General features: G+C 55.3%; 1 protein-coding gene across 8 annotated transcripts in view; it reads left to right on the top strand.

Annotated features, from left to right (window-relative positions):
- NCOR2 (nuclear receptor corepressor 2) overlaps positions 1-11,208 on the top strand; it is a 202,309-nt gene that overhangs the window by 163,328 nt on the left and 27,773 nt on the right. For all 8 annotated transcript variants that reach the window (XM_014963218.1, XM_014963250.1, XM_014963209.1 and 5 more), the window contains exons 20-26: positions 2,410-2,530; positions 3,451-3,688; positions 8,008-8,163; positions 8,751-8,890; positions 8,967-9,072; positions 9,794-9,898; positions 10,814-10,917. In XM_014963218.1, the coding sequence (XP_014818704.1) occupies positions 2,410-2,530; positions 3,451-3,688; positions 8,008-8,163; positions 8,751-8,890; positions 8,967-9,072; positions 9,794-9,898; positions 10,814-10,917 (970 nt within the window). The remainder of the gene's footprint in view (positions 1-2,409; positions 2,531-3,450; positions 3,689-8,007; positions 8,164-8,750; positions 8,891-8,966; positions 9,073-9,793; positions 9,899-10,813; positions 10,918-11,208) is intronic.

Genomic DNA, 11,208 nt, shown 5'->3' with positions numbered 1-11,208 from the left:
GGTGCTGTGACCCTGGCCTGGGGGAGCCCATTGGGGCAATCTGTTGGCCATCACCTTTGCACAACCACTGAGTGTGCGTTTGGCTGGGTCCCGTGTGGCTGGGACGTAATAAAATGTGTGATCTGCATATTGATGCATTTAATACTGGCTTGAGGATCACCTCCCTTAAGTGTGCTTAAAGGGACCTTAAGGGTGCTTAAACGCATCTCTGTGGGTGCCACAAGTGCGTGGGGTGGCTACTGGGGTGGTGGCTCTGCCATAGCTGGGAGGACTCTTCCAGTCTCTGAAAATCAAGCTGTTTAGTTATGAGTCCAGCGAGCGTCGCTGCTGGGGAGGAGAGCGGTGCTGAGCACAACCCTGGCTGCTGAGGTCTGTCCCGTGCCACTAGTGGTGACAGTGACACAGAGCTGGGTCAGCATCTGGGTCAGTCACCTCCCGGTGAGCACCAGGACCCATCTCAGGTGACATGTTACCAGCCTGGTGGCGCTGGCTTCAGGTGAAGTGGCAGGAGAGGAACTCTTTGCTGGCACCAGGAGCCGGTGTGGTGCTGGCAGCCTGCTCTGGCTGCCCTGCCTCCCAGGTGAGGCTTGTCCAGAAAAAAAAAATGCCCTTTAAAAAAAATAATTTAAAAAAGATTGGCTTATTTTGGGCAAAATCAGAGCTCAAAGTGCCAGGGGAGTGGGGCCAGGGCTGCAGAGTGTGCTGTGAACTTGGGCAGCCCCAGAAGAGCCGTGCTGCATCTCAGCATGGCATGAAGGTCTTGGGAGCTGGGTGCCTTTGCACCCAGCCACGTGTCTCAGCAGTCCTTGGGGCATTGCAACCTGCTGGGAGCCCCATGTCCAACCCCACAGCGTGGCTTCACAACACCCGTGTGGCCCTGGGGGCAGACATCATGGCAATTATTTGTGGAGCAGCTCAAATTTGCTGCCTCTCGCCTGTTTCCCGGTGGGTGCCTAAGGGGGCCACCGTGGTCCCCATCTGGAGGTGGGTCCCCTTCCCCTCCACTGCCAGGCACTGCAGAGCGAGGGCTGGGGCAGTCCCAGCACCAGGATGAGTTTATTCCCTGCACATGGCCCCGCCACGCTTGTTTATTCATCCAAGGGTGAGCATGGAGTGACCTTGAAATTTATAGGCTGAAAAGAGCAGTGAAATAACAGCTAAAATAAACAAATCAAGCTGTAAAGCTTGAAAACTATGAACTGGCTTCAACAAATTGGAGTCGGGAGGGAGAGAAAGCGGAGGTGGCTTGGAGAGATGTGGTCTCCGGGGTCTCAGCACGAGCTCGGGAGCTGGACACACTGAGGGTTTGACCCATGGGCTTCACACGCCTCCATCCCCATCCCGTTTTGGTGGCACCATGGAGATGCCCACCTCACACTGCTTGCACAGAGGGTCGGTGCGGCCATCTGAGTGTCTACCAGGCAGCCCAAACAGCAAGGGGAAGAGCCAAGGGAGAGGGTGCAGGGCTGCACAGCCGCTGGGCTGAACAGCAAATCCCATCCAAATCCAGCCTCTCGTCTTTCAAGTGATCCAAGCGCTCCAGCCATGTGCACGTGGTTCCTTGCCCAGGCTTTAGCGCCTTGATTAAACACGGTTCTTGAAGAGGAGCATGAGACTGATCCCGAGCACCAGGCAAGGACCACGTGTGAGCTCCAAAGAGTGTTGTGATGCCCTCATGAAATCTGAACCGGTCGCCCTGCTCTGTAGCTCCTGGCTCTGGCTGTGTGCTCCAGTTCTCCCTCGGGTTTATTCTGGACAACAGTGGATTTGTTAGAAATAGTTAGCATAGCAGATAGGGGGAAGAGGGTGCGAGAACCTCTTGAGCTGGATGTCATGGTCTTGTTTGAGCATGGAGACCCACAAGGGTTGTCTTCTCTGGCAAGCAGGATTTGAATCCCATCCTGCTCTTTGCCTCCCTTCAGCCTTGTCATCCCACGGCAAAGCTGCCCCAGTTGCTAGCTGGGCATTGCTGGGCCGGGTTGTGTTCCTCTCTGTGCCTACCCTTGTAGACCAAAATGACCTGGGGAAACCTACAGGGTCAAGATTGAGACACCTCCCCGGCAGCTGTGGGTCCCTCATGCTTTGGGCAGCATGGCAGATTTTCCTGCTGAGCAACGTCTTGTCAGACAAGCATCCTCATGGTGGATGCGGAGATCTTTGGAATGGTGGTTCCCATCTGAACAGGTTTGGGGCCAGGGCAGCGGACTGCCGGGCTGGAAGCCCAAGTGCACAATATGTTCAAGTGTCTTGAGTCCCAGCATCAAAAAGCAGTCCAGTGTACTCCTCTCTGTTGAAGAGGATGTCCTCTAGGCTTGGCCACACAAAACAAGGGCGCAGGGTGTGGGAGAGTGATGGAACATGGATCTTGTCCATAGCATTGTCCAGTTGACATGCATGTTTTGTGTCCAGGTTGCTGTCCCCCCGGCCCAGCCTGCTCAACACCACCAGCGACGCCAGGCTGAACTCCTCACCCCAGAAGCCGCTGGACCTGAAGCAGCTGAAGCAGCGCGCTGCTGCCATCCCTCCCATCGTGAGTACCCCACCAGAGAGAGACGGGATGGGGAGCACGACAGTCCTGCGTGCCTTAACGAATGCTCTTCCATCGGGCTGTGTCCCCTGCGTGCCACACATCAAGGTTGCAAGGATGTAGTTATCCCTGTGGATGGCCCAGCTCGTGGTCTGCTGTGCCTGGGCGGTGTGAGCCCCCCAGCAGCCACGGTGCTCTCTGCGCTCTTTTATCAGAAAGTAGTGGGAGGTCTGGACAGAAAAAGCTCCTCGTTACCACATGACTGCTGCCAACCATTGCTTTAAAAAGCGAGTGTCCACCTTCACAGCCTTGCACCTCTCTTCGTCTTATGTGCTTGAAGGACACCATGTTAGAAGCATTCGTGTTCTTCCACATCCAGAAGCTCTGTTTGGTCCCCCTTTTTGGCTACCCAGTAGCTGTGTACTGAAAGAACATGTATTCTCCAAGGCTGATGGTTCCTCCTGGTGCAGTGGCTTGGGTTGTGACAAAAATCATCCTGATATTGCCAGGGTGAACACTGGAGGAACAGCAGTGCAGGGTGGGCAGGGAGGAAATGCCTGCTTTTGGGTTTTCAGTACTCAGGGAGGACCTGTTGTTCCTGATGCTTTTCCAGTTTCCCATATTACAGCTTAAAATGTGACTGCCATAAGGTAACTTCTGGCCAAAGCTACTCACACTTAACTATAGATTAGAGGTTTTATAAGGCTGAGGCTCTCCTGTAGTGTCACCAGCACAGAACTGACACTCTTTGTTGTGTAGCCTCCTGTGGCTGGTGAGCTTTGGAGCCCCGTTTGGAATGGTAAGACTTGCAGTGATAATGTGGGGCAGGTGCTTCTCGTAACATCTTGATGTCTCCAAGACTCTTACAGATGTCAACGGCACATGGCAAAGTCTCACCAATTATGATTATTATTGCTTTGCAGATTTCTGAAGGTTTCTCAGAGGGGATATTGCAGAGTGGAAGTGTGAAGCCTCAGGTGCCTCCCCATGCCTTGGCCCTCTACCAGCAGCAGATCACAAAAGCCCACGAGTCTGCCCGCGAGGACGTGCCCCCGAGCAAGCTCTCGCAGGCCCAGCAACAGCAGGCTGAGAAGGAGCAGCAGCAGCCCAGCAGCAGCCCCAGGGGAAAGAGCCGGAGCCCCGCTGTTGGTGACAAGGAAGGTAGGGGGCTGCACGTGTCGGCGCATGTTTATCTGCAGAGGAACGCCCGGTGTGTGCAGCTGGACGCAGCCGGCAGCTTTCCTCCTCCGAGGTGGAAGCTTGCTTCAACCCTTGAAAGCTCTTTAATAGCATCTTGAAGCAGGAACCAGAGAGGCATGGCTAATTTCCCATGTTCATTAGACAGTACATCATGTCTCATTGAGCCCACAGCAAACACCGGGCCGGTGTCGAGCGCTGAGGAGGTGAAGATTGCCTTTATTAGCGTCTCTGCCATTCACTTGAGAGCAGAGGGGCCTGGAGGCATGCCAGGGCTTCGGGTACAATGGCTCTTTTCTACCTTGCTGGCTTTCTATAAAGAATGCTTTTAATGCTCAGCGGGGACCATTATTTCATTTAAAATCAATGCTAATACTGTGACTCGGAGTCCAAAGGTTCCTGTAAAGATTCCCAGTGCTTTCTCCCCGGAATAGCTCTGATGTGGTTTGGCTGCCTAATGAGCAATTCAGAGTTTCCCACCGTAGAGCATCTGAAGCGTTATTAGCTTGAGCACCTGGGGATCAAGGTTAAGGAGAGACGGGAAGTCCTGATGAGACCATCCTCTAAATGTGTTTTTAATCTGAGTGTTAGAGTCTGTTCCAGTGCAGAGTCTGTGTCCCTGCCCCTCATAGCCAGCCTGCGGTTCACTCGTGTGTGAAGGTGAGATGCTCTCACCAGTGGCACAGTTGGGAGGCACAGGGAAGTCGGGCTGGGTGGGTGCGATGTCCCCCAGTGCTGGATCCTGCACAGGGGTGGGTGCAGCTGCAAAAATTACTTGCTTATGGATGGAGATGGAAGGTGAGTGATGCAGGTCTCCACTGGACCTAGGTTGTGATCTTTGCTAGAAAATTGCTGCACTAGTTCACCCTCCGGCAGGCAGGATCTTAGCAGCCAGCTCTGCAGTGTCCAGGCCCGGGTATTTATTCTTCAAGCTGTCACTTCCTTCTGGACAGAACTATGTGCTTGCAAGAAGAGGTGGTTGCTGACACTTGGACAGATTTTTTATTTATTTTTTTTAAACAATAAGTAGCACCATGTGTGCATCACACTTCCAGAAGGTTTAGCGTATAAACAAGGAAGGTGAGTGCTTACCTTGAGAGAAAGGGAGTTCCCCCCAAGTCATGGTGTTGCCATCTGTGAAGTCCTGTCTCCAGCTGATCTTGTCCTGTTTGCTCCTGTTTCCTGCCCAGGCAGAACAGTTCCCCTCCAGCTCTCCTGTGCAGGGGCAGGTGATGAGGTTTGATCTCCTCCTGGGCCGCACTCCTGTGCAGATCTGGTCTTGCACAGCTCAGTTTCCTGCTGAGCAGGGTGGCACGACCAGCACTTGAACCCGGAGCTCTGCGTCGCCGGCGTCCCAGTGCTGCAGATCCAGCTTCCTCCTTGCCACAGGAGGATGAGGAGATGAGGCAGATCTGTGTGTGTTAGGTACGAGGCAGGGTTTAGGGGCTGGAGATTAACCGTGCCATTCTGCAACCTGGCACCATTATTAAATGCAGGGATCTGATACCCAGGTGGATTTTTTTATGGCTTTGTTCCCTGCAAAGTACTAATGTTATGAAGCACTTCATTCTCTCCTCTCACACCGCTGTAGTGCTCTGAATCTTCCATGTTAATGAAGCTAATTATGCCTCCCTGTACCCCTGCAAACATCTCAGCAGGTCTTGGGCTCCAGCTGTGTGATCTCCAAAGCCTGCGTGGCTGGGTACCAGCGTGGGTCTGGGTTGCACATGGACCCTAGGGAACCATAGGCTGGTCTTCTCTATTCGTGGTGGGAGTGCATCTCCCATTTGAAAACCAGCAGGTTTGTGATGAGAGTCGCCTCGAGGGGAGAAATAAATCCCCCAAAGCCCTGATTTCAGCACGGGTATGGACTCAGGCAGCTGCTCAGTGCTGTCTCAGCCTCTTGGAGCACATCCTGGCGGTGGATCAGGAGTTGGAGAGGAGATAGCCAGATAGTCCTGGCAAATCTGTGCATGTCCCTTCCCTCCCCTCCTCTCCGAGGCGTCCCAGTGAAGTGGCAGGAATCCAGGCTGCAGCCCTCGTGTTGCCACGCCAAGGGAGAGCCCAGCGCGGCCTGCGAAGCCTTGGGGAGAGCAGCCGTGTGCCACCTCCTAGCAAGGGGCAGGTACCCCCCATTCCTCCCCTGCTCGATAAGAGAGCTTGAACTCTTGTGACCGCTCCAGAGATCGACATCCTTCGCACCACTCTGGATCCGCTTCAAAGCCGAGTCCTGCACACATCCTGGCCCAGGCGTTGGCTGCCTCGCAGCCACTGGCGGGGGCCGTACGGGCTTGGAGGGCGGCCAGCCCAGCCGTACCTTCCCGAGCTCTGCCCTCCCCTCCCCGGCTTCCCAAGAGGAGCTGCTGATGGCGGGGCCGGGCGGAGGCGGGCAGCCCTGCCCGGATCTCACCCACAGGGAGACGGATCCCTTTCCCCGTTGCCGACTCGCCGTCGGGCATATCTTTGGTTATCGCTCGGCGGTTTGAAAGGCAGCGGTATGTTTTGTGTTGATTTAGTTGTGTTTCATTTGGCCTTTGTAGGCGACGGGGAGCCAAGAGCATTAATTTGGATGACGGATCATATAAACTCTGACTCCTTCGCTCCCATTCCAGGGGCTTGATAAACGGTAATAGGAACTCTCTCTTCCCCGCGTAAGTGCTATTTTATCAAAAGCTGGCTGAGTTATAGCCACCCTCTAATGCGGGGGCAATTAGGAACTGGCCACATTTCACGGGCTGGAGAGGCACGAAGGGGAGGGGACGTCTCCCGTGGGGAGGGGAGGAGGACAGGGCTCTCCAAGAGCCATCCAGGGTGCACGGAGCCCTGATGACAGTGCCTTGGCGTCGGAGAGGACCTTCAGCCGGGACATCCCAGCGCCGTTCGCCCCCGCATGAGTGGAGTCGAGCTGGGCTGAGTGAAGGGGAGAAAATCAGGGAGCGTGGATGTGCCAGGGACTCTTTGTGGGTCTGGAGGATGTGCCTGGGTTCCCCCATGCTGACAGGATGAAGTGATCCACTCTGGGATCCAGCGTGGGGAGAGAAGAGGCTGCCCTGAGGTCCAGCCCCGCCAGGGTGCTGCGGTGTGTGTGCCCGGACACCTCTGTGTGCTGATAATGGATTTCTTCTCTCACCGAAGGGGACAAGAATAATCTCCCAGCTTCTGAGTACACTGAGCATTAATAATGATAATGCAGTAAAGCCTCATTAAATTGGTCCTCTGATAATCTACTTGCCCTGTTATTAGTCTTAGCAGGATTCAGGCATCTATTTTTATCAAAAATTGATGGTTAAAGTCTGGGTTCGTTTGTGATTGCTATTGTTTACTGCGCAGTTTCTAATTTCTGGTCAATGCGGACGTTAGGCAGGTGGGTCTGGGGAAGAAGGGCAGTGCAAAATTAAGTGTTTATCGATTACAAGCAAATCCTACCAAACCTGCCTGTAATCCGTCCAGAAAAGGCTGTCTCATCTGCTCAGCAAAGCGTGAGGATGTACTTGGGATGGAGCTGATGCAGATGAAGCCCCTCTTTTCCCTGGCACCCTGCAGAGTATGGCAGGGTTCAGGCGTCCCCAGCACGGCTCCTCCATCATTAGGCACTTCTTGGCCTCCAATCAGCCTTTTTATAGCCAGAGTGAACCCAGCCTGGCATCCAGTATACCGTGAGGCAGATAATTTGAAGAAGCTTTGCTGCCCCCAGCCCTGGTGCCTTGCAGAGAACCAGAAAGCTGTCCTGCTCCCCGCAGAGGCATCCGATCATCCCCGCAAAGCTCGTCTTGATCTTCATTTGCCTTTGATGGTCTCATACAGCGCGGTTGTCCCAGGTGTTTGGAGAACATCTGGTCACTTCAGGCACTGCACATTGTTCCCTTGCTGTCCAAGAAGCTGATGGCGTTATTTCTGGCCACTTCCCACAGCCTGCAAATGGTTTATAGCTGGCAGCCGTCCTCCGAGAGCGGCTGAGATTTGGCGTCGCAATGTGATGTGGGGATGAGCTTGTTCTCGGGGTGCAGTGGTCCCTGGCAGTGACCTGGGGCTCCCTGGGTGCCCCGTGCCCATCTGTACACCTCAGACCAGCGAGATGGTGCCCGCTGGATGTCCCCCACGCGCCGAAGGGATGCTGATGTTGATGCCTCTCGGCTTTAACCTCAGTGAAGGGTTTGGCAGGATCATCATTAATCCCCCATCCCTGCTGGGATGGCTGATGCGGGGCTGTGGGGACAGGCAGGGTCTGCCCGGGAGTGACAGGGACCGCTCAGCGAGCTGGTTGTTCTCTGTTTCCCTTGCAGAAAAGTCCGTGCATTTCTCATCCATCGCAGAGGCTCAGAAGCTGAGCGCGGAGCCGACGGCTGCCTCGTGCTGGCCCCCTGTCCTGTCCTACTCCCGGGATGTGATAAAAACCTCTCCCCAGGCGGAGCCCCACTTGTTTCAGTATAACCCACCAGGCAAGTAAAAGCCACCGGCTGCATAGCGTGTGCCCTCCATCCCGACCTGGGGCTGAGGACAGAGGCTGTGGTTGCAGCCAGTATCACAGGTCATGCTCTTAAATCAGTGCAGCTTTTTGGGGGCATAAGAGAAGGGGGTTCAGCAAAAACCTGCTAACACCTTGCAGGGCTGGTACGGGGCTCCCTCACTGCTAATGCAGCGTTCTGAGGGTGGCCAGGCAGGTCTCCCAGCTCTGGCCAGGGTAGGTTTAGGGACATGGCTTGTCACAGAACAGTGTGGGCGCTCCCTACGCTGCTTTGTTGCAGAGTCAGGCAGGTTTTAGCCCTCGCTGTGCTGTCCCTCTCCAGCTGGAGGGCAGACAAGTCGGGCGCAACGCATCCTCTCTGGCTGCAGAGGGGACAAGGCAGTAATTTAAACTATTCCAGTCCTTTCCAAAATGATCGTGTGACTTGGATCCTTGCACAGGCTCACTGCCAGCCAGTTCACTGCATCCAGCCCCTGCTCCCTCCCTTGCCCCTTTTCTCTCCGATAGCTGCAGCCCCCCTGCCTTCCCTCGCTCCTGCTAACACTTGTGTCTTCCACACAGGACACCCCATCCCGCTAAACCTGCATGAGAGCTCTCGCTCAGGGCTGCAGAGACTAGCGAGCATCTCCAACCCTCCTCCCCTCATTTCCTCCACCAAGCACCCCTCCGTGCTGGAGAGACCCGTCGGATCCATTTCCCAGGTAGGGCACTGGCTGCGAGAGGCTGGGGATGCCTCGCAGGGACCGGCGGCCCCTGACCTCTCCTCTCACACCACAGGGAATGCCCATCCAGCTCCACACGCCCTACAGCTCCGAGCACGCCAAGGTCCCCGTCGGCTCCATCACCATGGGCCTGCCTCTGACCATGGATCCCAAGAAACTGGGTAAGGAATTGGGAGACAAGTGATTCCTCACATGCTCCAAGAGGAGCGGGGAGCAAGCTTGCCGGCGGTGTAGGGGAAAGGAAGAGCACAAGACACAGCAAGGGAGAGCAGAGAAACCTGTTAAGAAGATGAAAGGATTAGTCTGTCGGGAGAGCAGAGACACAGGCAGCTAAATTTGTGCCATATAGGAAGGCGGTGGCTCAGTCAGGACGCGTCCCAGCCTATAAATACCATCCAGCTAATACTGTGATCGAAGGAAGGAAATATATTGCCGCTCCCCAGGCTGGTAGGATAAAGAGTAAATGGCCTGAAGTGAACAAAGGAAGTGTTTAGTCGGCAGATTTGGAAGCATTTCTTAACAGCAGGAGGGGTTGGAGCAGGACTGGGTCTGGGGAGGGGGGAGCCAGGCTGTGTTCCCTGACGTGTGTGGGTCCCGTTATAAACCAGCACTGGGTTTTCACTGCCAGCCCCGTCCCCGGTGCGGGCAGCACCCAGTGGCGCTTTTCCCAGGGCGAGAACAATGGATCTGGCTTTGCTGGCTGGAGGTTGTGTGTTCTGCCAACCACCACAGCCTTGGTGAAGGCCATCCCAAAGCGATGGGGACAGCAATGGCACCAAGGGGGTGCCAACCCGGGGCTGGCAGAGATGAAAGCCTTGAGCAGCCAAGGTCTTGCAGCCCCATGCCCTGCACCTACACTGATACGTGGTTAATGTTTTCCAGTGCCTTTTCCTGGAGTAAAGCAGGAACAACTTTCTCCTAGAAGCCAGGCCAGCCAGCCGGAAAGTCTGGTTCTGCAGCCATCCCAGGAGGGCTCCATCCTGCGGGGTGAGGAGCTGGGGGCAGGAGGGGAGGGATGCTGGCACTGCCAAGCCTTGCAAACGCTGCGCTGGCTGTGGCTGCCTGGTGATTTTGGGTTTGATTTCTGGGGTTGTGCTCAACCAAAAGGATCGCTTCTCCCCTTTTCTCCAGCGTTGCCAGCAGGGTGGCAGGTAGCTCTGTCTCAATATTTCTAGCCATCTCCCCAATGCCTCAGGCATTGATCCTGGTAGAGGTTTTACATTCAAGGGGCATCCCAAAATCTGTTGGTCTAGACAAAGCAAACCCTGTTTAAATTTGATTGATTGGTTTTCAGGTTCTTTGCTGTTGCTGCTGCAGCTGGGAAGGGACCACGTTTCATTTAAATCTAGCCCTCCTGCCCTCCCGTGGTTCTTTCCCCATTACCTAGGCAGAAGAAAACAAATGCAAAGGTGTTGCTTTTCAAGTGCAGATTCTGCTTCGTGAAACACCCCAGCTCAGGCAGTCGGATACACGAGTGCTGTGGGCTGGCTCCAACCCAGCACAGATAACAAGCAAACGAACTCAAACCACCCCGAGCTGCATCTCACTGGAGATCTGCTCTGATCACATCAGAAGAGGCTGAGACAGGCTGTGCTTTCTCCCGGGCCCGCTGATCTGCCTGTCCCCTCCGTGAAGGCAGCAGGGAGCTATTAGCCTCAAAATACCCATTTTTTCCACCTCCCAGCCCCAGGCACAGAGGGGTGGATCCCTCGGGGGACAGGGTGGGAAAGGCTCTGCAAGGCATGGGGTTTAACGCTGACGTCTCTTGGAGGGCTTTCCCTCCAGTACCTCAGCTGGCTAGAGCCTGGGTCGAATCCTGCGCTTAGTCAGTGGTCTCAGCCCCACAGACTTTGTGCTGAATGGCAGATCCAGCCCCCAGCTCACTGGCTTTGTGTCCTACAGGTACTTCCCTCGGCTCTGCCTCAGGAGGGAGCATCACCAAGGGAACACCCACCTCCAGACCCCCTCCGGAGTCGCCCATCACCTACCGAGGGTCCATCACACATGTAGGTCCCTTGTCCGTGGCGGATTTTTTCTCTTCCTGGGTGGTGGTGGTGGCTGCAGCTTGCGGTGCGGGACGCGGAGGCCAGGGGTTTGAGTGTGTGGCACAGGGCTGAGCAGCACAGCTCTGTGCGATGCTCCTGTCCCACAGAGCCTTGGCAAACAGCTTCTGCTGGCCTTGGCATGAGCCCTGTCCTGTGAGCTGAGCCTGCAGAGACCAGAGCTTGACGAGCAGCGATGCAGAGCCTTACAGCACATCTAAACACATCCCCCCCCCCCGCCCCCTCCCCTCTCTT

The sequence above is a fragment of the Calidris pugnax genome, unplaced genomic scaffold (assembly GCF_001431845.1).
Source record: "Calidris pugnax isolate Ruff unplaced genomic scaffold, ASM143184v1 scaffold32, whole genome shotgun sequence".
Taxonomy (NCBI): domain Eukaryota; kingdom Metazoa; phylum Chordata; class Aves; order Charadriiformes; family Scolopacidae; genus Calidris; species Calidris pugnax.
This window is presented reverse-complemented; position numbering and strand designations above follow the sequence as displayed.